Source organism: Syngnathus typhle, linkage group LG14 (genome assembly GCF_033458585.1).
Source record: "Syngnathus typhle isolate RoL2023-S1 ecotype Sweden linkage group LG14, RoL_Styp_1.0, whole genome shotgun sequence".
Lineage (NCBI taxonomy): Eukaryota > Metazoa > Chordata > Actinopteri > Syngnathiformes > Syngnathidae > Syngnathus > Syngnathus typhle.
In genome coordinates, this window is record NC_083751.1 from 9,601,472 (window position 1) to 9,629,375 (window position 27,904).

The 27,904-nt window shown below is 47.4% G+C and overlaps 1 protein-coding gene across 2 annotated transcripts; it reads right to left on the bottom strand.

The window, feature by feature from the left end:
• Positions 1 to 112: 112 nt before the first annotated feature.
• LOC133166899 (actin remodeling regulator NHS-like) lies at positions 113 to 27,507 on the bottom strand. 2 transcript variants are annotated; one of them, XM_061297288.1, is made up of 9 exons: positions 26,997 to 27,507; positions 9,486 to 9,632; positions 9,090 to 9,223; positions 8,680 to 8,742; positions 6,686 to 6,881; positions 5,246 to 5,380; positions 2,885 to 5,131; positions 2,675 to 2,777; positions 113 to 2,478 (listed from the first exon to the last, which is right to left on the bottom strand). In XM_061297288.1, exons 1-9 carry the CDS (start codon positions 27,286 to 27,288, stop codon positions 1,887 to 1,889), a joined length of 3,909 nt encoding a protein of 1,302 aa, XP_061153272.1. In that variant the 5' UTR covers positions 27,289 to 27,507; the 3' UTR covers positions 113 to 1,886. The 2 variants fall into 2 exon arrangements, with proteins under 2 accessions (XP_061153272.1, XP_061153273.1); XM_061297289.1 differs by lacking the exon at positions 8,680 to 8,742.
• Positions 27,508 to 27,904: the final 397 nt, after the last annotated feature.

The window sequence follows — 27,904 nt, forward strand, 5'->3', positions numbered from 1 at the left end:
TCAATTTAAAAAGTACAAGTCGTTGAATGGCTTTTAATCCGAGGAATTTCCCAGTCTCCCCCTAGCGGTTGAATTTAAAGTTGCATCGACATGACAATGAAAGGCAAGGTGATGTTTTTCCAAGCAGTCACATTTATTTCTCCTTTTGTAGGCTACACGTTTAAACTCCATCACGTCGTTTACTAACAAAATAAATACAAGACATTTTTTCCCAAAGCTCAGAAATGTACAACACTTTAGAGTCCATGTAAACACGTTTTGTATTCTTTTTTTGTACACGATTCACCCAACGCTCATCTCATTTACAGTTTTGTACAAAATCTAACTACGTCCACAAGATAGCGTTGTAGTCTGAAATGATCCGGTACCACGTCAATACTCGTTAGTTCGAGCGAGGAAGTACACTAATAAACAAAGGTCACAAAAATCACTTAATCAGTGCTAAAACAAAACAATAAGATGGAATGACATAAAATTCTTTGTGTACCCTGTTAGCATCTTCGCTATGATAACGTGTCATTAATATACACACAAGTTAGTGGGTGGAGGGTTTTAAGGCCAAGCGGATTGTACAAAGGGGCAACATTGGCATAAAGTTCCTTATTCTTTAGGACAATAAAAAGGATTTCCGTCAGTGTCTATTATTGCAATGTGTCATCTCATAAAACAATAGAGCTCTGGATAAAATAGACTTTGCTTTTATTGCTTAAGTGTGGGATGGGGAGGGCCTGGGTGGGGGTTACCGAAGGGCGTCACAAAATTAGTGTCCAACCTGGTTCCGACATGCGTAATACTTACTCAACCTTTTCCAAACGTTCTTAAAAAACACACCAAGTCAACCAAACCACAAACAAAACACTTTTTTTTTCTTGAAAAAAAAAAAAAAAAGGTCGATCCGCTAAACATCATTACAACACCTCCCACGTTTTTTCTTCTTCTCCGCACGTAAAACTACCTGCTCTCCACCATGGCACATATCGTCAACTTTATTTATTTTTTTGCTTTTACCGTGGTAGTTACAAAAAATCTTAATTTAAAAGTATCTCATGAGTGGTTTGCGCCAAGCAGTCTGACTTGTGATGTATTCACAGAATACATATAATTTTTCAATATTTTTTATGTCTGCATGCCGGCAAGAATTACAGACACAAGAAGAAAAATGATTATGTAAGAAAAAAAGTACTGGAATTTGTAATTTATTTAGTTCATTAAGTTGTTTTTGTACTGTAACTTTAACCCCCAAAAGATGTAAATTCTCAGGAAAAATGCCAAATATTTTCAAAAGGGAAAAAATATAGTCATTTTCATGGGTATTAAAATAGTTTTCTAAGAAAATATTCAGGATTTAGTGTATACTATGCTAGTGTATAAAAAAACAGTCAATCCCTTTCTCCAAAAATACATAGATAATGTTTTTTGCTATTTGACGTTTTGCATGAAAATATTCGACTAATTTCTGTAAAATGTTCCATTTTGGCAAAAAAATTCCTTTTCCCCCCCCCCCCGATATATTGAACTTTATTTCCCTCTAAAATACAACTATTGTTCTCAAAAGTTTTATCTGGAAGATTTTGAGTTAAAAACATACAAGTCTTGTCTTTGTCCTAAAAATATTTTCTCCCCTCTGAAATATTTTCATGCGTTTGACTTTTTTTTGGGGGGGGAAACAAACGTAAACATTTGACCTATCCCCCTCAAACTATGTAAAACTCTCTCGAAAACATATTGCTGGAAAACCAAATGTTCTGTAAAATTACATAAATTATTATTATTTATTTATTTATTTTCATGAAAATATGAGTCTTTCCCACCTCCAAGTTGTTGTTCTTAATAGCTGACGTGTTTTGGACATGACGTGCGGCGAAGGAAGACGAAGACGGGTGTCGTCAGGCAAATCGCAGGCGCGGCGTGGCCAGCTCGTCGTCGTGGGGGCTGCCGTCTGAGTTTTCGGCCTCGCCCTCAGAGATGGCCTGCATGGGCGCCGAGTAGAAGCGAGCACGCGCGGCGTAGCGGCTGCTGTTGGCGGGCGGCGGTACCCTGGCGCGGCCCAACCTGGATTGGGGTGACACCCAGGATTTGGGCGAGAAGAAGCCCTCGGGATCTGGAGACCTGGCCGTCGCCTCAGCCGTTTCTGTCAGCGCCTCGTCCTCTCCCGCCGGGTGACCTTTGGGAGTCACAGGACTCTTGAGGATCTCGGTGGCCGACATGCGGTAGCTGGACTCGGAGCGGCTGCCCTTCTTGAGCAGAAGCAGTTTGAACTCCTCGTTGGAGGTGCTGGACTTCTTGACGTTCCTGTAGATGGCGCCGGGTGTCCTCTGAGGCCCCGAATGCGCCGACGAGGGTGAGCTGCTCGCAGGGCACGGGGAGCTGGCGGGGCTGCTGCCACTAGGGGGCGGCGGTGTGTTGTTTAAGGATGACGGGCCGTTCCTTGCAGACAGCTCGCCGGAATCCTTCCTGCCTAACACTTTCCTTTTCGACCTGAGTTGGAAAAAAAAACCTCCAGTTAAACATATGATGCAATTTTTCCAACTTCTCAATAAAACTTTCTCTCTCAAAAATATTGCATTAGACTACAACTTTGTTCTGGGAACAATATGACTACTTTTCTGAAAAGTCAACAACTTTTTTGTGTTCAGGAGGAAGAACAGACTGTCGCGAGCAGGCGCTCACTCACCTGTGGATGACGGCGAACAGGTCGTCGGTGGTTCGGCTTTTGGCGGGCGACAGGAAGATTCCGTTGTCGTCCGCGCACGACTTGTCACTCGCTGCTGCCGAGCCTGCCCAACAACATGACGTTTGAACATATCTCAGACAAATATGGTCGTCTACGTACACGTTCATTTTTTGAGAAGAATATTGCATTTTACCAAGTTCCTTCCCTTACTTTTGCTCAGGTTCTCCTCAGCAGCAGATTCCTCTCCCTGGTCTAATGCTGACTCAGCATCTTGGTTTTCTTTTTCACTTCCCAGACTGGCGTCAGGCGTGTGATCCAGACATGGCGTCGAGGGGCAGAGATGTTGGTCAAGCGGCGGCAAGGAAGATTCTGCGTCTTCCTCCATTTCCTCATCTGGTGGCGGCGGCGACGACTCTGCGGTGGTTTCACCATTGACGAGCTCGTCATTGGAAGAGCCCGCCACCTGGAGATCATCTAACGAGGCTTGGGGGTCAGCGACGCTGTCGGAGTTGACTGTGAAATAGTTGTCGTCATGAGGACTTGGGTCCAAATCCTTTGGGATGGAGCGCAGCTGGACGGCGTGCAGCGCTGCGGGAGTGATGGTCAGGAAAGGTCCGTTCGCTATCTCAGCTTTGGCCGACTCGGCCTTTTCATGATGATTTTGCATTGGCGTCCTCTCGTCGCAATGAAAGGCACTTAAGGAGATGGTGGGCAAGTCCAGGTCCTGCTTGGATGCGAGAGAGGATTTCCTTTCTGGAACTTTGGGTTTCCGCTTTGCGCAGGAAGGAGACTGCGGGCCGGGGAAGAAAGCGGCGGGTAAGGCAGACGTCGGAGTCTCTGACTGGCTAGAGTAGCCGCTGGAGGGGCTGGCCAAGCCCGCCAGCTTGACCTCACCCTCGGCGGGTGTGAGCGAGGGCGTGGTGGCCCCAGAGCCCGACTGGGATGCCTGCGACTCTGCGCCGTCCTGCGACTTGACGCACTCCACCACCGTGGTGCCGGTGGCTGTACTGGAGTTAGATAAAGAGCGGTATGGGTCGCTGGATTTCAGGTCGTTCAGGAGCCACAGGTCCGCGTAGTCTGACTGGACCACGCCCTCTCCTTTGAAGGAATGCGCATCCCTGGAGGTGAAAACACCCAAATCGTCCAGCTCCAAAGAATCGTCCACCCCCCAGACACCGGGAAGCTCTCCACCTGATGAGGCGGACAAGACCAACTGCAGGTTTTTCTCCTTGGACAGCGGCAGCTTGGCTTCCGTGAGGACCGCAACGCCACCCTCATCGTGTATCGTCCGGAGCGACGAGCTGCGCCTGGGCGGACAAGGTTTAGCTTTTGGTTTCCTCAAAGACAGGCAGCGTCGCCCCAGGGTCGCGTGGTCTGAGTAGATGTACGTGAAGCTCCTGCTGCCTTTCAGCCCGCAGTCAAAGTGCATGGAGGTGTAGTAACCTTCCGTGTCCTCCGAGTAGTGCGACACCGTGTCAGCTTTCTCCGAGGGCGGCTTGTCGGAGAAGCTGCTCTCACACGTGGCCATGCTGGTGAAGCTCGGGCAGCCCAGACTGCTCTCGGCCTCCCTGCTAGGCTCGGGGCTCAAGTCATGCGGATGACGAGCGGGGTCCGAGTGCGAGTAGTTCCATTCGCCCTCCCCGGGAGCGCCCGCTTCCTCTAAGATGTCCATCGCCGTGGAGGAGAAGGAGCCCGCCCTCTGAGTCCGCAGCCCGGCGAAGGGATCCATCGTGAAGCAGGGGTGGTCCACGGCGCCGGCGTTCAAGGAGAGCTCTGAGTCGCAGCGGGCCAGCGGGGACGTCCCCGGGGCAAGGGTCTCCGAGGTCTGCGAGGGGCACGTGGAGCTACTGCCGCTCCAGTTCCCGCTGGAGGACTGGTGCTCGTCCTTGTGGTCCACAGGGCCCCCCAAAACGTTGGCTGCCGACACCGAGTGCACGGGACTGCTGAAGGTGTCTGAGCTGGACGACATATCGCAGCTGCCCATCTCGGCCATGCGGGGCAGCTGCGAGCGCGCCCGCTCCGCCCAACTCCTCTCGGGCATCCTCGACAGCTGCTCCGACCCGTCCCGGTCCTCGGCGCTTTCCTCCCCGTCCTTCAGGATCAGCTCCTCCTCGCCGTTGAAAGGAGAAAGTTCCACCTCATCCTCTTCGTCGTCCGTTCTCGCCCGGCCGCCGTCTCGGGGGAGACTGCGCGTCCGCAGCTGAGCAACAAACACGTCGTCGGAGCCGCCCTCCCGAAGAGCGGCGATGTCGCCCGCCGACTGAGAGAGGCACAGCGCCGTCCCCTGGTGGCCACGCAGGGCACGGATTCTCCTGCTGGAAGGCGCCCCCGAGATCAGGAACTCCTCGGTCTGGCAACCCGAGTCTCTGGTGAGCAGGTGGCTGGCCAGCTCCTCGTTGTCCAAGCTGGCGTGGACGATCACGCTGCGTTCGCGGGAGCCAGGTGAGTCGTCCGAGTCTGAGATGGAAATGAATAACTCGGTAAATTGAGTTAAAATAAATGCTAACAAATTGAATGAAATAACAAGAAATAAATAATGAATAAATTCAATCTCTCAGTGAGCTAGCTTACCTGCCGCAAAATCCTGCAGCTGCCTGGGGACGCCGGCCACCGTCCTGCGCCGCCTCAGCTTCTTCCTGCGCTGCAGCAGGGACTGCGAGTGCACCAGCGAGCAGCGCACACTGGCGTCTCTGTCGAAGCCGACGCCTGCAAAACCAGAGAGGGGAGGCGGGGGGATTGCATAGGGTGGGGGTGGGTGAGCAGGAGACGTGTGAGGGGACCTTGTTGAGGGGGCTACACTCCCACGCTGTCATTTGCGACTTAACTTAAATAAATGTGGAGTGTGCGGCGCAAACATGGCGCTTTGTTTGCGCCTTCCTGGCAGGATCAACACAAACATGTAAACAATACATTTTAATAGAACGTTCCAATTTCGTCTTAACGACCACAAGCAGTGTAGAAAATGCATAATTGTTTGGAAAAAATGCAAGCATGGATAAGAAAAAAAAAAAAAAAAAGACATTTAAAACAAACAAGAAATAAATTGGAAATATATTAAGGTGATTCTTAAAAATTAAAAAAGGAAAATAGTTTTTAAATCATATTACAAATATCAATGAAAGTAAAATGTTAAAAATGTGAAAAATATTTAAATGTCATCATTATTAAATATCAGATTACTGAATTATCATAATTAGACCATTTAAAAAAAACATTCACAAAAGCAACTAAAAATGGACTAAAAACGAATGCATAAAGTTATGGAAATGAAAAAAGAGCAACAAGAAATTAGGACAAAAAAATGTGTTTTTTCTAAAATTCATGTGAATCATAGCAGGAAAAAAATTGTGCAAATGATAAATAAGCATTTGCCCATTTGTCGTGCTTAATTCCAAATGACCCAACTTCATTATTTTTGTTGTTTTGCTGCCTTCCACTTTGGTCACGATGCCGATCATGTGATTAAGCGCTACAGCACTTCTTTCAGGCTGGAGCAAGCGGGAGTCAATAACTTGGATACAACTAATCGGCATTGGTGTCACGCCACCACGCCGCTTTGTGGTGCCACAAAGCGCTACCCCGAGTACTCTGGAGCTCGCACAAAAGCGCCGACTGCGCGTCACTTCATCCGCTGCTACCGCAGTTAATTGTGCAAGTGTTTTTGGGGGAGGGCGGGTGGGGGAGCCCTTTACAGAAGACGTATTGTGTGGCCAGTCCGCGTGGCGCAATTATTATATTTAACTGCGGAATTTGCAGCGCTGGTAAGCAGACGCATGCATAACTTTCTTGAAGTGGTTGACTTTTTGGGATCTTAAAAAACATCAGGGGCTAATTTTTATTTTTCAACGTTATTTGGGCCTTGTTTATGACGCATCGAGTATTGCCGAGACTGCCGATACCAGCTACCGATACTTAGACATAGAAAGTTTGTAATTGAGGAAGCAAAACAGACGCCCAGGGTGGAATGTTAAAATCAAAAAAAGCATAACGGGAATGCAGGAGCATATTCACCGGTGACGTTGATGGGGACGACAGAGGAGGCGACCACCTGCGAGTGGCATTTCATCCTCTCCTCGGGAGTAGGCAGCGGCAGCGCTCGCGACCAATTGGTCTGCTTGTCCAAGGTGCTCGGTGTGTTGGGAACGGGGAGCAGCTTGGAACGCTGACCGGGCGACGCCAAAGACGCCGAGTCGGGCTCAGAGGAGGCCTGCCAACAGAGACGCTTGTCACTTTCCTGATTTGTTGCCATCAGTGAATTAAATAAAATGGTGGCAACTGCGAGCATGCAAATGCAAGTATCAGAATCATGAGCAGGACAGCGGAAGCTCAGAACTCCATCGCACGAGTCAAAAGTGTGAAAAGGAGAGTTCCCATATTTGCAGGACGATGAACACACGCGAGTAAGATGTCCTTGTTGACACTAACAACATGCCGCAAGCCCTCATTTGTCATGGCAACATGCAGCTGTGGGATGTCTCGCCACCATCTGCAGCCCCCCCCCCCCACACACACACACGCACACAACTCAGCTCAATGCAAAATGTCAAAAGGCTACTCCTGAAACATTTCTCACTCCAACGCTGTGATTAGAAAAGAATATTAAAAGAATATTAAAAAAATACAGAAATGTTGGAAGAAAACTGGAAAAAAATGTTAGCAAAATGATTAGTAGATAATACTTAACTTTGGGGGAAAATACAGAAAGAAAGAAAATCAGTAGATATTAACTAAAAATATTTGAAAAACAATAAATTGATTAAATAAAAATACACAAATTTAGAAAAAGAAAGACAGTTTTGGACTCAAACACTGAAAAGTACAAATAGAGGAAAACAAAACTCTAAAAATACACAAATTTAGAAAAAAAAAAGACAGTATTGGACTCAAATACTATGAAAAGTACAAATATAGGAAGACAAATTAAGTAAAAAAGTACAACAAAAATACACAAATAGGAAATACACTCTTATTAGGGAGAGAAAAATACTGAAAATATTTTGGAAAAATACTAGACAAAAAATTAGTTTCAAACACAAAACCATTAAGAAAAGTGGACTGGCGTGCAAAAATTGTAACAATCTCATAATATCAGAAGGAAATATGAAGATGTTGGCCACGCTGTGCCCATCTGGCACCTTCCCAGTTCAGCCAATCCAAAACCTTTTTCTCTCACATTACCTGGAGACGTCCGGTCACGACCGGGTGCTTCGCGCTTGTCGCCACCCCCGCCGCCCCAGCACTACCCCCCCGCACTTCAACGCCAGCGCTGCCTCTTTTGTGCTTCCCGGCAACACCCGCGCACAAAGGACAAAACCCCCACACTCAACAAAAGATCTCCTTGGAAACTTCTCCCGACTGGAAACAAGTCAGACAGGGAGCAACTGCGGTCGATTGGACGACAACGAAGAAGGAGGAGGAAGAGCAGCCACAGCAGAGAGGACAGGAAGTGGGCGGCATGCCTTCGTGTGCCACTAAAGTGCTGAACTTCCAGCAGTAGTCTCCTCAAGACATCCAGGCAAACGTGTGCCACCATACCAAATGATATTTTTTGCATGATTTGTATTTATTTTTGTAATATTTTTATCCACTTTGTCTCAGATTTGTTATGTTTTTTAGTTGACAATTTTTTGTCTGGATTTTTTCTACTATTTTATCCAAGTTTGTGTCAGATTGATTAAATATGATCTTTTACAATTCAGTCAATTTAGTTTTGAATGAATTAGTTTAACCTAAATTAAGTTTCAATCTAAGCCTACATTAAATCCAGTCAGATTTCTTCCTATTTGTTTTTTGTTTTTTACCAGAGCTCTCTCTCTGTTTTCTTATTGGTTATACCTCTGTTAAATTCAGTGCGGTGCAAAAATAATAAAAAATAATAATAATAATTCCCTAACATTTTGAAAGGGTTCATATTGAGAATGACGATGTTGAGGAAGTCTTAAAGAAGAAAGTGAGAGGACAGCGAGGAAGGTGGGCTGGGCTGGGGTGGGGGTGTTCTGTGTTACCTTTCTGTTCCAGGGGGAGAAGTGGCAACATTCAGTGGGGGAAGGCGGACGGGAGCTGGGGTACTGAATTCAACCAACAAAAAAAGGGACAAACAAACAAACAAACAAACAAACAAACAAACAAACAAAGAACAAAATGAAGACAATGAACATATATGACAACACCCACTTAAAAAGGAAGAGGTTTTGTTTTTTATAAAACAAAAAAAAAAGAAGTGTTTTGAGTTGCAAATCAAACTTGTAAGTCAAAGCACCTATGAATTGCTAACAGTGCAGTTTTTCTACAGCCAGCAGAGGGCGTACTAACACAGCTAAAAAAACAATAATTTAAAGAGGGGAAGGGCGGTGGACACAAATTGTTACCACAGAGCCCACAGCGCTTGTGGTGCGTGTTTTGGTTGTTGTCTCACCGCCGTCAAGCGCACCCCCTTTCTGGCTTTCCTGGCGGCGGCGGGTGTGGATGGGTACATTGGCATTGGCGGTAGGGCCGAGATAGAGATGGTCACTCGGCGCTCCCTGCTGGACGAGCGCCGCCTCCGACCGTCTGCAAGCGAGTGGGAGTCAAAATATGAAATAAAAATGGGAAAAAACTTGGGAATAAGTTTTGAAAATATAAGACTAAAAAACAAAAATTCTGAGAAAATAATGAAACATATCTGGCAGAGTACTACAGTATAACAAAACAAGTACAAAAATAAAATAAAAGAAATTGGAAAAAAAAACATTTAAAAGCCAAAAAATGAGAAAAAAAATGTTTGAAAAGCAGAAAAGATTATGTGCTAGCTGTTGGAGTATTAGAAAAGTACCTGCATGCAGGTGCCAGAGGTTGGCATCCTTGTGCATCTCTTGCAGGCATGGCGGCCGGGTGGCCGGGCGTAAGAGGTTCCTCTGCTTGTGCCAGGGAGCCCGGAAGTGCCACGTCAGCTTGCTCTCCACGTCCAGGTCCGACACAGCTGCAATCAGACAAACAAACAAAGTCTGAGCGGGACTCTTGCACTGAGGCTCGTCACATGACAGCTCACGTGACAAGCCTTCTGCTGCCTGCGTTGTTGTTGTCCCGGAGCAGGGTGGCCTCCCTGCTGGGATTTGACTTTTTGACCTTGCCCAGGACCGCGTGTGCGTGGTTTTCACAACAGGCAGAAGAGCGCCTGTGCTCTTAACTTCCACTTTGACTGAAACCACAACATGGAGCTAAAAGCGTGACATTGTGAAAGGTTTCGAGCAGCTTTTATGCTCAGCTGCTCTCCCCAAATGGAGGAGGCGGCTATAAAAACACACCCAATCATCTGGTTGACCTCGAGACCGCTTTCTCCAACAAGCCCAGCTGAGTGGTCTGCGGCATTGGAACAATGTCGGCCTCCTCCCATGAGAAGACAAATATCCGTGTAACATCTATTTTCTAGAGCGCTTAACACCTGACATACAGTCAAAGTGTGCCAAACTCAAGGCCTGAGGGTCCGACCTGACCTGTCATATTATTTTTGTGGCCCACTTAAGCAAGGAAACTGTTTACTTCATGTTTCATTCAGACAAAAGTAGTGCTTTGTTGCCATCATTTGGCATCTTGATGCACTGTGACACCATCACCCAATCATGGCTCCTCCTCCTCATTTGCATGGCAGTCAGAAGGATAACGTGGTGAGACCTTCAGGCCAGAAGGAGGAGGCGGGATGCAAGCCTGTGCCTCAGCCTTGTAATTTGCTCTGCCGGGAGCCAGGCCAAACCTCCTGACACCGTCACACACCGACAATTTTTGCCTGGTGGCCTGGGAAAAAAACAAGCCCCGTTCAGCGTAAACACACACTTGCACACAACACAATGGGAAAAAAAAAAATCATGACAGAGTTGCGCAACGCAATTATGCCAAAATTGAAGTCTGTCTTTGGACTCCAGCGCTTCTTGTCACGTCGATGCCCCCCCCCCCCCCCCATCCACACTTACTGCAGTTACAGTGATTTAACGGCTTAATTATCCAGATTCAAATTTCGGATGACGCTCGGCATCGAAGATGACGACGCCGCATGACTCACCTGAATTGAGCCGAGGTGCTGACGGATTAAGTATTTAAGATATTCATCGCGATTTAAATCTTTCTTTTTTCCCCCGGAGTGCAGCAGTGAAAGTCTTTGGGAGGTCTGATTAGTGAAACACAAAGAGTGGCAGAGTCTGGCGGAACAATAACAATAATACCCCGCCGAGCCGCTAATCCGCTCTGAGCCCACAGCCGCCGACCCGATGATGACGACCCGGTCAAGACACCCATCTATACTGTACATCGTGCCACAACACTTCATTTCAACAAATCTCTTCCATTGTTGACTGTTTCACACAATCTCTTAGAAAACAGGCCCTCGGGCTACTCGTGTGGTTTTTGGGTCTTCCACGTTGGTGACCCCCCCGGCCTTAGACGCTGTGATGTCACGCGGATTGCCGATTTTTGTGGTAAGGATGCATAAAAGAGGGCGTGTACCCCCCCCCCCAACCATCTGTGGAGTATACGGCTTTGTGCAGATATTTATGAGCCCGTCGGGCGGGTTAAGTCATGCTAATGGTTTCATGCAGCTTTAGGAGCTGATTGGTGGTCGTAACGGTCCACAAGCCCCCTTGCCAAGTCAGCAGCGAACACGACTCCAGGCTAATGAAATCTGGTACTGCAGTGGGACAATATATGAGCCCTGAGGCACTCCGTTTACAAGACTTACTCGTTTCCTGTCCGACGCTTGAGCAATATGCGGCGGTGAGAGCCATTAACAGCCAAACTGAGTCAGCTCCTCATCATACTGTATCATCAACTCAGTGAGTGTGTGTTTGCGTGCGTGTGTATGTCATATAATATGGGTGGAGCTTGCCTTTTGAGTTAGATGGTGATTGGCCCACCCATTGTTGCTTGTATAAAACTTTTTGTGACAGCTACATTTCGTCACCCAGATTCATTCTGTTACTACTGCACGTGTGAGGAGATTAATTAGACACACACCCACACAAACACACACACGCGCACACGCTTGACTATTGTGTAATAACCGAATCCACCACAACCCAAATATGTTTCCACTTGTTGCGCCCCGAGCCTTCTTGTTTGTGAGTGAAAGCGAAAGCCGCATGAATGTTTTAGAACGCTATTAAACACACACATCCCCACTTGCACACACTCGAGGAAAGGAATGTGCACTTGACAAAGGAAATGTTTCCAAACGTGTCACACAGATTTGACGTCTCCATGTAGCGCTTACCAGAACCTCAGAAATAAAAGTGACCGGTTGCAGAGAAAGTGAGCGGCTAGCTTGAGGTTTTCACCACGGAAAGTCACCGCAGGGGCAGCGCGGTGTTGTAATATGAAGCAGCTGGCGAAACAGGCGTTACACCATTTTTCTGGAGCGTCACGAGGTGTTCCCAAAGCAAACATGCCAAACCAAAAATGACAATCATTCATAACGTGAACAAATCCAATTCACAATGGCGGTTACGTTTCCTGATTTGTTCATTTAGTGGCTAACCATGAGAATAGTGAATGCGATTCTTTGGCGCTCGGCCAACAATCAATCAGTCGCTTGACTCCTGCACTTGTCAGGCAAGTGATTAAGTAGCTCGTGTTGAGCTGGTCAGGAAGCAAAGCGCTGCTTGATTACAGCTTTGCAATGGCGTCAGACCCCCCCCCCCCCCTGCCCCCTTTCCCAGTTCCCAGCATCGCATTTTAGATGGAGGTCAGGACGCCCACCTCTTCGGCCACATCAAAGCTGCAGGTGAAGGCAGGGTGAGGCCATTTAAGCAGGTGGGGTGCAATAAACAGGCGCTTCATCTGCTGCAATAGAGCCCACGCAAGCCGTGTTTGCAGACATGGTAGAAGAAGAAGGAAAAAAAAAATTCTGCCCCTGACTCAAGAGAAGCTCATTCATCAGGGCCCCTGGAATTGGTGCGAGGTTGCTAGTCGGGCCTGGCAAAGGGAACCCAACAAAAACATTTGACCTCCCGAGTCAACAATGTGGCTCAGGTGGACGGAGGCAGGAGGCCGCCTTGTATAAACGTCTGCCTCTGCTTTTTGCCAGCCGGCCCAGCAGACGGAGCGTGAAAGCCAGAGGAAGAAATACAGACGGCGAGCGAGAGAGGGAGGGAGGGATGGCGCTGTTGCGGTTCGCAGAGACACAATAACGGGCAAACTCGAGAGGCGGAGCAGCTATAAATGAAACGCACCGCGGTCGGGCCCGGGGCACGGCCGCTGACCCGCTTGTGGGAAAGTCTTCTTCAGCTGCAAAATATCCCACGGCAGGATGGGAACAAGTCGTGACAACAAGGTGAATCTTTTGGGGTCAGATAGGCTTCCCAAAGTTTTTTTTTTCCATTTGAGTTTTTCGTGGCTCTCTGACAAGATGCCGTTTGGGAGTGCTCGCTTATCGCAACATCCGTTAAAGCTTATCTGCAGCGAGGCCCAAATCGTCACCCTTTGCTAATCTCTGACACGTTCTGGACTGTTTCTGCCTCAGTCCCTGAGGAGCTAACTCAGGAAAACGGAACGAGTCGGCCTGCGGGCCCGCGTGTGGTCCGAGTACAGCGCGCGCGGTCGGAGCGAAGCCCTCGCTCCTCCCGCCCCCGACGACTTCCTCAAGTCTGGAATGTCGGCATAATGATGGGTGGCGCTGCCATGCCAGGTCAAGAAATGCGGTGCCACCCGCGACTCCCAAATGCGTGCTTACAGACGGCGAGTGTAAAAATAAAAGGATCAGCTTTAAATATTCTCTTTTCGAAAATCAGGCAAGAAGAGAGTTTTAACAAATGAGGGAAATGTGGCTCCCGTGTTAAAAGGACAGAGAAAAAATAAACGGCAAAGACGGATAGTACCACAAATCAGCGTTAAAGTCAAAGGGAGTGGCTTAAGAAAACAGCACGACACTGACAAACGTGGCATTTCACATATGTTAGCATAAAGCTAAAAAAAATAAACAGCTTGAAGCACGCACGCTTTGCTTCTAATTTGGAGAACTGAGAATCACAAAATACTTAATGTGTTTTAACAGTTTTAAATGTATGGCGACCATAGCAACACTCCCCCAATTGGAGCAGATGTCTCCTTCTCACCAGGATAGTCCCACAGTGGCCAACTTTTCCCAAATAAATCACAACGCCAACACATTTCTGCGAGATAATAAACGGACGGCCCTGAGCTGTTATGGTCCGCTCTGGAGCCTCTCGAGTGGAAACGCTTCCATATATTTCCCGTCTGAACACGCACATGCTAAACAGAGGCTCTGTTTTTAGGGAGACGCTGTCATAACAAACGAATCGCCCTGCTCGGCTTGGAGCACCTGTGGGAGTTTCACACCATTTTGTCTATCATCGGTGGGCTTTGTGACCATATATGGACATCCCTCCTGGCTCTCCCACTAGGGACACGCCCCCTGTGCCTTCAGGCATAGGGGAAAAAAAGAAATGCCTTGGGTGGGCTTTAAACGAGGGGGCATCTGCTCAAGGCTGAGGGATCACCAAAAGGAATTTCTTTATTAGTCTCTCAGCATCAAACATAAAACAACAAGAACATCCCACCTTTGGCCCCTTTCATGCAGAGGTTTTGGCAAAATGGACAGTCATTGGCTTGTGCCTTTCACACAAATCACAGCAGAGTAACAAAACTGTTGCATCGGACATGAAACAGAAGAGGTCTTTATTCATATGGGACTTTCACACAGAGCACAGCAAAATATGTTTCAGACAGCAGCACAGCATATTTCCTATCACCAGCCAGCTGCTAAGTGTCTTAAATGTGGAGATTTACAGGTCGACCCCCATTTTGTCATGGACAGGCAGCGTGAAAGTGTTGAGCAAAAATTGACAACCAAGGATGGAGCATTTGTCAAACAGCAAAACGACACAAGATCATTTTCAAGTCGGTAACTTTCACACAACAGCCACAGTGGGAAATATCCTGGAAAAGCTTGAAATGTTCTCTCCCTGGATTTCTCTCTGCTCGACTTTGAACTTGTAAAGAAGCCTTCAACAAGATGAAGTTACAAGGCAAACAAGGAGCCTTATGTTAATCAATTAGGACATTTGACCCCCTCCCAAGCCCCCCTTCCCCTGCTCTACTCTCAAGTTTCACGCACCGCTGCAACTTCCAAGAAGAAAATACCTCAGCGGGGAAGTGGACACGCTCGGCCGAGAGCCCGTCGAGTCATCGCTCTCTTTCTCACTGATACGTTGGCGTTACGTAAGACATTTCACGTGCCGTTAACTTGTCGGGAAATAACACGGCGGTGTCTGATTGGCTGCTGCGGATGAAAGGCAAACTACACAACAAAAACACAGACGTTATTTCAAAAGTCATGATCTGGGTTCAAATGAAAACACATTCGGGAGGAGGGAGGATGTTATTGGACACAAGCGCGTGGTCTACCGGCCAATGGCGTTGCACGGCTTTGTGTGAGGGCGGAGGAAAGGGGGAGTGATTTCATTGTCTCTCCCCATTTTCATTGGCCTTCCCCATTTAGGGACATAATTTGTTAAATAAACAGCCGGGTGGAAGACAACCACTACCAAGTCCGGTCTGGGAACCCCGACCGGAGTTTCCGTGTGCCCGGAAGCTTCTCTCCTCCAACCTAGCAGGGAGAGTTAACTCAAGACAGGTTGTCAGGAAAGTAGCATCAGTGTGATGACAATCTGGCTGCGATTACACCCGCAATTTGTTGGTGAATTGATGGCGTTTATGGGATGCCGACGCCACGGCGTGCGCTTTCACACGGAGACATGGCAACGGTGCGATCGCATCATTAGACGGCGTGACGTGTAAAACAGTTGTGCTTACTTTTCAAACAACGGGGGGCGGTGGGGGCGGGCGTGTCTGCGGTTCAGCTTCATGCTTTGATCCTGGTACGGTGAAATGAGGTTAGAAATTTACCCCAACTACACAACAGTGATGTTTACTTCATAGCAGCAAACTTTAAATAAAGGTTTGAAAATGAAATAAATTGGGGCAAAAGTGAAAACATTGACGGCTTTTGCCGGGCGGTGTGAAAGGGGCCGAGAGTGTCAAATGTTTTTCTAATGGTAACATTTGCTTGCAACAAAGCACACGTGAGCGTCACGTGTAAAACTTCACACCGCCGTCCGTCCTTGCGCGGCAAAATCCCTCCAAAAGTCGGGATGAACAAAATCAAGCCAGCTTTCTGTTCCATCATCAAAGAACAAAGTGTCAGTTGAAGTGATTCGGCACCACCAAAGATTCAGAGGAGGGTTGAAAGGGGGCTTCTGAAAGACCACCAGACTGACAGCCAGTTATGCGCGACCCCCGACCCCTCTGGTTCAATTGGCTTTTATCAAGTCTTCCTCCAGCCTTCCCTTGAGCTTCAGGAGATGAAGCCCAGTGTCTTTTATCATGGCCAAAAGAATATACGCTAAATATTTTACATTGACCTTTCCACACGTTTGTACTTCCGAGTGATGGCACCGCTCAAAAATAAACCGGTGGGGCGTGTGGAATCAAAGTGCACATCATAATAATAATGCCGACTCTGGGTCAGCGACATCGGCCGCCCAGATGTCAGCAGGGTGGGCGTGGCTTGCGGCTGAATATTAACGAGGAGGCCCGACTGCACACATGCTTTTGTCTTCCCCGAACAGCATCGGGAGCGGCCAAGGCAGATTAGGGGCGATGACCCGGATTAAAGGGGTCAGGTGACGCGCGGCGAGCGGCACATATTCTCGGCAATAACAACAGTCACGGGCAATATGGATTTAATACGCCAAAGATGTCCGGGCATCGGATGACATCAAGTGTGGGGAACAAGCTGACCGTCTGACCTGCTAATGCTCAGGCATTATTACGGGACAGGACACACCCCTCAGCACTCACAATTATAATAGCTCAGTCTGCACAAGTGCAACATTGTGTTGTCGTGCTTTGCTGCTTACGTTGTGGCCCGGCTGTCATCGAGCGACACGTTGTGTTTGTGTGCCTCTAAGTGGCACGTTGCCTCACCGGCATTTGTGAACAATGAGTAATGTTGCTGCAGACATCACTTTGTTGACGCGAGGAAATGAGGTGCCGCCGGCTTGTCATTTACACTTGTCACTCATTAGCCACGTTGTGTTCGACAAGAAACGCGGCGGCGTCACACCTCGCATTTCCTCCGTTGTGCCAAGTCCAGATGGATCTCGGGGTCACGGGCGGAATGTTTCAACAGCAAAACCCCCGAGGTTGTTTGGCAAACGGATCCCCTTCTCGACATCGCTACGATCTTTTGCCGACCTGCGTCGAGGACCGTGACCAACGTTAGCGAGGTGATACCAACCTCAGAAATGTAAACAAGTGAAACAAAGCTGGAAATGAAGACCAGATTTTGAGCACTTCCTGTTTAACTCTGGGCAGGGCTGACTTTTCACTGCGTCCTGAGACTGGAGTTCTTTACAAAAAGGTTGTTGAAATAAATATGAAGTGTCTTCTATGCAAAAGTGCACAAGTGAGCGACTGTAAATCCAGCGTGGACATCAAAGGTGCTCAACTGTCGCACGGATGTTAACATTCCGCCGCCATCGTCATACTTTATACGTCCAGATGCTTGTATATAATCTCTTCAAGATGTTACCGGCTAGTATAACATTTTCAAACACGCTTTTATGTTTTTCTCAGGAGGGCGGGGATGCTTTCATTTGGTGGCCACGTGCAAAAGCCGCATCGCTTATTGCCGCGGTTGTAAACATGACTGTCATGACGTACTTTCGGTTTCTCAAGCAGGGTAAACCCACACCAATAATCGGGAAAAATTGGAAACTGTTTTGCCTCCCTTTTGCTCATAAACATTAAACAGAGACAACTACATCTTATGCAATCAACCAGACTACACGACTTACAAAAATCTGCCAGTTTAATGCTAATACATGTGCAAATCTTCATAGACAGGCCAACATAACTAGCATCTATTTTGTGCTCACAGGCATAAAAAAATATTGCTGTAGTTTACTTAGCTGAGTGTAAAATTCTTCTTTGTGTATTAAATCATACACAAATCATACTGCCCTCTTGTGGCCAAGGCACACACATGAAATTGTGACACACAAACTGTCTAATTTGAAACACTTATTATATTTGGACTGCAACTGACATATATTCTAAAAATTTGTTGATGAATCAAATTGAGAACTTTTTTTTAAATTTTCATTTATTTCCGATTAAAATCTGACAATGTGGACAAATTCACCATGATCAGTCCACATTGTGTTTTCCCCCACTTTCAAATCTCCAGTACGGGAGACTGGCAAAAACACATTGTTTAAAAAAATAAAATAAAAATGCCATAGAAACATTCCGATGATGTCATGCACGGACGGCCGCAAGCGACAAATACGTTGCGTGCAAATATGCTCGTTTCAAAACAGGCAGCTGCTTTCTGGCTCTCCATCTGTGAGATCTATGTAACTGGACGCACCACCAAGGGGCTTTGTTGCTGATTGGCAAGAGCCGCTGACCCGAGGTCAAGGGTGCCAATCCCGCTGTAGCGACCCTTTGTCAAAATATACACACGCAAGGTATTTTAATGCAGTGATTTGGACCAGATGCTGTCACAGAAGTGTGAGTGTTCGCCCATTGGCGCTCCATTTGTGAGCGCTTCCCGTTATCTGGCGGCGAACTCTCCTATTTTTCCAAATATGTCGACTCACAAATTATGCTGCAATTCTGGAATGATCTATAAGCGACAAACATATTAGCCTAACGCTGTTGCCAGTAAATTCCTATTGGCGACTGTCTCCCATTTGGCAGCAAAAAAAGACAGTTGGCCTCCCTCATGAGGCGTCGTCGTAAATTACAAGGTGTTTCGCAGATAAGGAGGAATGAACCGTGGCGGTAAATCAGCTCCAGCGTCGAGCGCCTCGGCACCTTGCCAACGTCTCGCATTCGCGCCGACCACGTCGAGGCCGTTGAAAGAAAAGCGAAGGGAGGATGAGTGGAAAGATGACGCCATAACTCGTAAAAGTCAACCTGCGCCACGAGTTTGAATCGCAGTGGATTCGGATCGCACACGTTGAGACGTTTGTCCGTTTCGTTCAACAAACAGTGCACGTTTGAGTGCATCACTGGCGAATTATAAGCGTGCCGTTGTTGAAGCGGCCAAACGGGTTGAACCGAAAATTCCTCGGGAGAGAATTTTGCAAGAAAGCAAAATAGCGACTTGAATCAAGCATCACGAACGCACTCGATTTTGCAACTCAGCATCCGAAAAGGTCAAGACTTGTGATTGGTTGACTCCGTGGTGCTGATCCAAATGCCACACGGCCCCTCCCCCCCCCGGCCCTCCGATGTTTTCCATGCAAAGAGATCAGACACTCATAATCTCCATTGTCCCATCCCGGACGGGGGACGGAGAGCTCGAGCGTGGCCCACTTTAACCAGCGCAGCCATCTGCGGAGTCACAGATGGCGCCGGCACCGGCGAGATGATTCCGGACCAAAGATCCGCACACGCACGCGAGGACGAGACCCTGAGCAAAGGCGGAGAAATTGCTTTTGCCGGGGCGATCGGTCGGAGTAATCCGTCTTGGTATGCGCTCGGGTATTCACAACGCTCCTAAATCCGGAATAACAGAGCACGCCGTGTTTCACACGTAGCAAAAAAACAACCCGGATCGACTAGAACTTAGTCACATGTGTTTTGTTTTAAGGAATTCTCCTTGCTGCCTGAAAACGGTGCGCATACTGAACCTGTTCTTGTCAGAACTAATGTACACAAACACTTGTATAAAACGGAACAATTTTGGGCCCTAGTTTCGTTTTTGTCCTGAGGCTATGCGTCATATCAAGCAGAAATTCATCTATGTCGAGATGCCACCTTGGCATTTAGCGTGACAGCGTACAAACGACGAGGCTATAAAACGAACAAACGAGACACACTCTCGGGACTCTCGAAAAGTCAAAGAACTCAAATGAGAGGGCACCGCCAAATGGGACATTTCTTCTTTTGGACAAAGTGCTGCCGAGGTAACGCTCCAGACACAAAAGTTCTTGTGAAGAATTCCAAGCGACCATTCAAAGCGCCTTTACAAGTGTGACTGCGCTGCGAAAAGAGCGCCCGCTCTTACAGCAGGTAAAATTGAACTTTGGGTTGAAGGTGAAAACAGGAGAAGGAGACAACCTCCTTGCCTTTGTGCCCGTAAATGGAGAGGTAAATGAGAAGCACAAAAACTTCCAACGGCCAAAGTTGAAGCCAGCTGGCAGGCACAAAGAAATCCGCTAGGCTCTGTCTGCCTTTGGCTGATTCCACTTTTTTTTTTGGGCCTCTATTTGCCAGCGTTAAGAGGGCTCTGGAGGACTAAATTCAGACTTGGCTGCTCAGATTACAAGCAAAAAAAAGCCTTCAGGAATGACACGTACTAAATAGACAAAGAATGCGCCGAGAACGGGATGGACGGAGAAACCACACGAAAGCAGACCACACATGTTGAAATCCAAGGTTTTCGAGTCCGACGTTTCCTCCGTAGACAGACGTTTGGAGTGCGGCAAAGAATTTATGCAGTAGGCGTCTTGAAACGAGGAAACAATGGGCTGAACATTGGCAGGGTGTGTAAAATTTCAATTTTAAAAATGGATGATGTTTGTTGAGAAAAAAATTCTGTTCAGTTTTATGCTGTCTGGTTAAACTTTGGCAAAACCGTGTACGGCGCTCTGGCAGTGCGAGAGACCTCATTTCGATATCTGGTTACACTGAGTGGAAATTCTGGTCGTACAGTAAAAATGATTAGCAAAGTCTTGCTATGCTCTGGCAGGAGAGTCGAAATTGTTTCCGACGCTGGCAAAGCAATCTACGCTTTGGCATGATGGTGGAAATCATTAGCGATATCTGCTTACACTCCAGCAGTACCGTGGGAATCGTTAGCGATTGCTCTCAAGCATTGGCTGAAATAAAAAAAATAGTAACTGCCCCAAAGCTAATTTGACTGAGCATCATGAAATTTGCCAGGCAAATCCTTTATATGTGGTCCTTTCAAAGAGATTTTAGATTTATTGAACACACTACCAAAATTGAAGCACAAATGCTAGCTGAATGTGCAATGCTAAATTGGGAAAAAAAAAATCATTTGTTAGCGGAGCCTGGCGGCAGCTTTTGACGACGCACCATAAAACCCGAAACTCATATCTTAACCAAGGTTGGAAAATAACTTTTTTTTTCAAGAAAATGTTGGCCAAAGTCCAAGTTTTGTTTTGGGGAGTAAATCTTCGAGGGGTTCGCCATATTTGTGTGTGTAGAAAATGAAAGTGTAATGAAAGCCAGGCGTGGGCTTGGAGCCAACAAATGGAGGCCCCGCCTGCTCGGCTGCAACTTCAGGTACTTTCCTCCCAGAGGGTGGGAACGCTTCTTTTTTTCCCCCCTCAAACTAAATGTTGCATTGACCTTTCATTAGTTATGTGACGCAACTGCACATTTCCCACAGATGATTTGCCTTTTAAAGCTTTTTACAAGATCAAACTCTCTCGGGTTTCACAGCAACCAAAACTGAAAAGAAAAACAACAATCGTGCAGATCTAATGCTCGGGATTACGGGGAAAAAAACTTTTTCATGAGAAGAGGAGTTATACACTTTGTGTTGTGCCATCAAAGGATTATCCAAATCCCGGTTCGGGATTGAAGTCACCTTTGTTCTTTGCTCATGATCCCTTGCGCTTCTCACAGTAGCCCAAAGCCTTCTTCAGAACTCTACCGGAATAACGTCTTCCCGTCCCACAGGATTCATTCCGTACTTGGCTCCGGGGTAAACAGTCCCAGTAGACGACGTTTGCTTTTAGCCCTCTTGAAATCGCTTATTCAATATTCTTCTGTTTTATCCTGAAAACTACTACCCTCAAAAGTTACCACTCAAAAATTCTCAGTACACCAACAAGATTTGCCGTGATGTCATAAAATGGAGGAGAAAAAAAGCCCTTCTAGTGAGTCTGCCAAAAGAGTCTAAGCGAATAATCCCCGAAGGCCCTGCGGAAAATTGAGGCTGTGAACTTTGTTGGTGGCAGCGAGACACAAGTCCAGCAGCCACTTGACAATCCATCCAGCTGTACTACAAGAAACAATAAGACGTCTTGTCCCATGATCGGGTGTCAGACGTGGAAGTTCCCTCCGAGAGCGACCTTTGCGCCGGTAACTAGATCTTCCCGTTGGTGGATTTACCAGTTCGATTCAAGTAACTAGAAGTAAACATTTGACAGGACACCTGGGAAATTTTCAAATGTTGGCCTATTTTTACACATTCCCCCAAAACCCAGCAGGCATTATTTTTGCCCATTTAAGGAACACATCAAATATGAACTCAAAAGTGATTCAGTTAAATGACAAACCAGCCGGTAAACATAACAGCGAGCAGGTCAGCCATTATTTTCCCCGCCCCAGTGGGCTTGTGTCGCAAGCAGGTTTGGCCGAATCCCCAAAAATGAAAAAAAAAAAAAAAGAAGTGGGATAGCGACAGAGAGAAAGAGAGAGAAGAGCGACCCGAAAGCACGCATGCCAGTCAGAGAAAAGGAACCAACATGCCCGAGGGGGCCCGCCGAATAAAAGATGAAGGAGGAGGGTGGAAGGAAGTAACAAAAGCCCGAGTGAAGGCCGGCGCTGCCTCACGTGCGCTTGACTACACAACAAGCTCAAATGGCGTCCTCTCACGCTGACCTCAGGTTAATCCACAACTTTTATTAACCCCTCATGCATGGAAATCATCACCATCTCATAAATGAAGTTAATATTTAATAGCAATTGGACAAAATCCTTGAAGGAGTCCTGGCAAAGGTCAAAACGACTTTTTTATGGGTCTGCGCATGATGGACAAGCCCACCAAATATCACAAAGCTCTGGAGGCAGATTTTTAGACTTGCGTGTTTTATGGTGAGTCGTCAAACTTGTGAAACGCCGGGTGATGCCTTCAAAGGCTTCCGTTGGCCCGCCGCGGTGACGAGAAGCAGAGCGAGCCCCCAAACGTGCGTATGGGGGGCTGCGTAAACACTCCTCGCCTCCCACTCCAGCGTTGGCCTGACAAGTGAGGAAGAGCAGGAACACGAGGCTGATAACAACCATCACGGGGGCCGGAAAATTAAGGAGCAGACCCCCAAATAAAGTTGGAACACAAACACAGGAGACTACACACGCATACCTCAAATCACTTTGAATTTTTTTGGGCAAGAGTTATTGCCTGAAAAGACATCAGCCATTTTGGTTCCAGATCATTTTAGCCAAACTTGTGTCAGAAATCATTTCAAACTTGAGTAGAAACTGGCAGTTATTTTATGGCAGGATGGGATCTTTATCTCCAGATATACGAAGCTATCTTCATGCTTGTCTTAAAGAAGTGGGGGTGGGGTCAAAACGACTTGACCCCTGACCTCCTGCCCCGTGCCCCCTCCCCTTCACAACACATAAGAGCAAACACGGACGCCCTCCATCTTGCAATTAGAGCGGATTTGGCCTTTGACAAGATGGTGAATGGCCGCCAGGTCGGCAGGGCGGCGAACGGCGTTGGAGGAGGCCTCGTCATTAAACTGTCAAGTCGATGTCAGCTCACGCTTCATTTTGGATGCTCTGCTAGCAAAGCAACGGAAAAACCTCCAGCACAGCGTTTAGACTAAAAGCTGAAGCCTCGTATTCAACTTAAAGTTCGCTCAGCCGGCTCAGCGTTTTGTCTGCGGCGGCTTTTTGTAAATCCTGCGTTTGTGTGTGTGGCCTCGCCCGTCTAGCTCGAAGCTAAACTCCAGCGCGGCCTCTATGATGTCTCCCGCTCGAATTCTTTTCCGTGGCAACCTGGGGAAATATTGACAGCGCAGGAGAGCAATAAAATTTGCGTGGGCTCTTTTGGTTGTTTTTGTCTCACCGGCCCCCCGTAGCCATCCGGGCACACCTGCGGTGAGGACGTGTTTCCGAGGAAATTATTATGACTCGCATATCTACCACAAGAGATTAAGCGGAAGTGGGAGATAATGATTGCGAGTCACTGACAGATAAAGAGCAGGAGTGTCATTTTTGAGTTCTGGAATCAATCGGCATTTTGTGTGTTTGACTTTTTAGGAGTGTCAGGAAAACATGTTGGGAGCAAACATGCCAGCCGGCATATTCAACAGGAAGTGTCAACTTGCGGCCTTCGCCATGCAGGTGTTTAGACTGCCATCGGACTGGAATGTCAACCTGAATCGGCCGGTCGCCTTCGAGAAAAAAAGACCTTTCATCGTCAATCATCTCGCATCCGAAGCACCTGCAAAGTTTGAATGGGGGAGAAAAAAAATGCTTCAAGGCTGGTTTGGGACGGCGCACATCCTCTACACCGCTTCAGCTGTTGGTTGCTAAGATTCTGGACACTTTACAACCAAATCACATTTTCTTTGGAATTTAACATCAATTTCCGAGTTAGTCAAGCGCCCACGATTGATTTTTCAAAAGCATCTTTGAATTTCTTGGCGTCTCCTGAGGTCAATTGAAGGCTAAGATGGTTTGGTTAACTCTCTGGTCCCACACTGGTTTGGCTTTTGTTTGTTTTTTTTGTTCCATCTTTAGAAGAACCAGGAGGTGGGCTTTTGTTCCCACCTGCATTCCCACAGAGAGGCCCGGATTGCTTTAAAACGCAAATGTTAGCCTAGCCGGCCGAAAATATACAAAAAGGACTCTCTGAGGGATTTTGGGTTCAGGGCCCATCTCAGGAGTGCTTGCCCCGCAGGAATGTTAAGTGTAATCGCTCACACATTTCCCGACCAATCCTCCTCACTGGGCAATTAAAATCTCCAACCTTGTCCCAGAAAGCGAGAAGAGTCTCGCTTCCTCCCCACTTTGGGAGCCCGTGTGGAGGGCAAAGTCCTTCAAGTAGAAGGGGTTCCTGGTCACTGACTTTTGGGAATGCTTGACTTGACATCAAAGGTTCAGTGGCAAACCCTTCGAGAACTCGCTGGGATTTAGTTCGGACAGACGGCGAACCCTCGTTTATCATCCGGACAGGGAAAACCAAAAACAAGAACAAATACAGAAGCTGCCCTGTCAGAATGTTTTGTGTAACCCCAAAGGAAGCGCCGATGACATCAGCGAAATAATACAAAACAGTATCAAGGCTGTCTGGGCCCAGTCAATGTCTGGGAAGCGCAGGGAGGGGGAGAGGCAAGCCTTTGAAAGACGTTGGCTTACTCTATAATTAGCAGGGCCACTAAATCAATGGCAGGTTGTCCGGACCTGTCGAAATATGCCCGTCATAATGAAAGAGAAACAGAAAGAGCTCGTTGGATGTCGTAAAAGGCGCAAGATATCCCGTGGGCCTGCCCGCAGACTTTGCACGTTTTTAGTGTCCTATGACGGAAATGGTGGCTTTACAGAAAAAAAAAGATTATGATCCAATCCCTACCACATCACATCGAACATCTAACGGTGATTATGAGTGTATCCTTCACTGACTGGTGTGCAAACCTCGCCTAGCAACTCTAAGTCACGCGAACAGCCAGGCCCGATCAATCAAGACGAGGCAAATGCGCTTTTCCGGGCAGCGTAAACGATGAGTCAAAGTCCTCTTCCGAGTCATCCCGGCCCGGAAAAGGCGGCGGGAACGTCGCGACTGCGCAGCGGGCTAAATGAAGCGGCACGCTCGCTCAAGCCAGCGGAAAAATGGATGCGGAGGGTTACATAATGCGCCGTGCCCGGGAACGAGACCTCTGCCATGGCTGGACAACGCCCGGGATCCAACGCATACCACATCAACTATCCCTTATTCATCTATGGAAGATATGATTCTGATTGTTTTCTGATTTTTGGTCTATGTTTTTTTTTAACAACACGTTAACGACATTTCAGAACGTTAAAAATATTTCCTTCCCGTCTCTATTTCTACAGCCTGAGCGAGAAGCTGCTCAGTTTTGGGACAGGAATGTGCTGAGCTGCCAGCCATGGGCTCAGTTTGGGAAAAGCCACAAAACTTAAAACCCGAGCCGGCTGGATGGACGGACGGCGTCTGGCTAGCGTGCCGCGCCGTCCACGACTCTGTCCAAACACGTGCTTTATGGGACTTTAGCCAGACGCCTCCCTCAAGTTCCTTTGCAGTGAAAAGTTGTGCTGTCTGTCATTTGAGCCCGCCGGCCACCTCACGAGAATGCATGAGAACAATCTAAGCATTTTTATAAATAGAGACCCTCACGTTTCAAGCATATTCAATCATTACACAGATTAAATAGATTAACACAAAATTCCGATTTACCAGCAGACTCAAACGCAGCATCGGCACATGGTGGTGCTGCATGTTTAATTTTCCTACTGAAGAAAAATAATCATCATTGAAGCAATTCATTATGACAAATATGTCCTTCCTTATCAGCAAAATGGACAAATAAGAGATTCGAAAAGTCCCCCAACCCCCGTGCCCTCATTTACACCGATTGTCATGCAGATGAGACACGGCCATGTTATTAAGGATATCCACTTCCGGATAACTGGGGACCAGCAAGTTCCTGCAATTTCAGGTGCGTATTATGCGTCTTCTACAGCGAGGAGATGCCCAAGTGCTTCCTGCTGCCGAGTGCGTGTGGGCTTTACAATACATAAATACACTCTCCCTTAACATAGCGGGGTGGAGTGGGGGTTGATGGGAAGAGGGGGCGGGTGGGCACTTGGTTTTAAAAGAGCCAGGCATGGCCACATGCTGTGTTATCTGGGTCATGAATTCTTAACTGGCAGCCATGCAGAGTTCAACCTGTTTACTTGCATGAATGAGACAAATAAGAGAAGGCTGCCCGGACACGCCTCTTCAAAAAGTCACAGGCAAAAAGTACTTAGAAATGGGATTTGTACCTTCAAACATCATCCATTGAGAGTTTGTAGATCACATCATGGTTATGTGTTATCAAAAAGCATTTTACTTGAAGCCACCACAACTTGAAAAAGATCAGAATGAGAAGGACAACATGGTGACTTGTTGACAGAAGTGCAACCTTTCAGGTTTTCTTACTCTGATTGATTGTTGTTTTTTTGTCTACAAAATTTAAAGGCATGCAGGGCCAGATATTTTCAATTTTTTTCACAGAATACATATATTGCTGTCAAGTCATGATAAAATAAATTCTTTATTCTTATTATTGCATAGCTTGGAACTACTTTGTTAATATACGTATTTTCATAGAGTCATAATGTTGGTACTTGGAGTGTATTATTCTGTGCTATTTAGAGCAAAAACTTGATATTGATACCGAATTTTGATGCAGACGTTTAGTGTTTGGGTGATTTTCATTTCATTCGCAAGAAAAGTGAAACGTAAAGTGTTCAAGACAACTTCTTAAACACACTAAAAAGTAACTAAATAAACGAGGTGAATTAGTTGGTGCGCAGAAAAAAGGTGTGTACTCACGGACTGCCTCCTGTTTGGGGTCCAGCTCGGAGCAAGTCTCCTGGAGTCGTCCGACCTTCCTCTGCAGCCCGCGGAGCCTGTGGCCGGTGGCGGCCAGGTCGCCCTCCAGCTCGTGGAACACCGAGCAAGCGTGCTTGGCCAGGTCGGACAGTTGGCGGAGGGTCCGGGCCAGCGCCACATGGCTGACAGACAGCAGGTCGTGGAAAGGCGAGCCCGCGTCCGCCTCCTCCCCGTCGCCCTTCTCGACGCGGCACATGGACCGGGGCTCCACCAGCCGCTTGAAGAACGGCATGTCGCTCGGCGTAAATCCGCTAAAAGTGAGGTGAAAGTGGCCGCAAAAGGTGTCCACGCCTCGAGCCACCGTGATCCGCTCGGCGTGGCTTCAGAGGCGCCCCATGCTTGTTGCATCTGGAAGGGCGGACTGAGGCGCTCCGGTCATCTGCCTGCCTCCGATGCTGCTTGACTTTTTTTTCTCTCCAGCACCACCACAGCAGCTCCACAGTAATTCGAGGTGGTTTTTAAAAACTAAAAGGGGAGGAGGGGGTAAAACACGGAACGGAACCCGGACTGCTTGGAGCAGGATTCGACTACAACTGGACGACAATGGCTCCTTCAAGGACGCTGGGAAAACACACCTTCTCGGCCGGTTTCGACAAACATCGGGGTCACTTATTCATTTTGTTATAAATACATTGCAAAGTATGATAGGACTAAACTACAAAGAATGTACAGTTCAGGGGCACGAATGCAACACACAGAATGCAGCGAAAAGTGTTGGCGACATTGAAAACACATTTTAATGATTTTGGTTGGTGTTGTGGTGGTGCGCGTGTGGAGGTTAATCTTTGTCCATGGCCTCTTCATTCAGATGTGCTGAATGCGTGTTTCTCTAAATCCCGGCCGGCTGA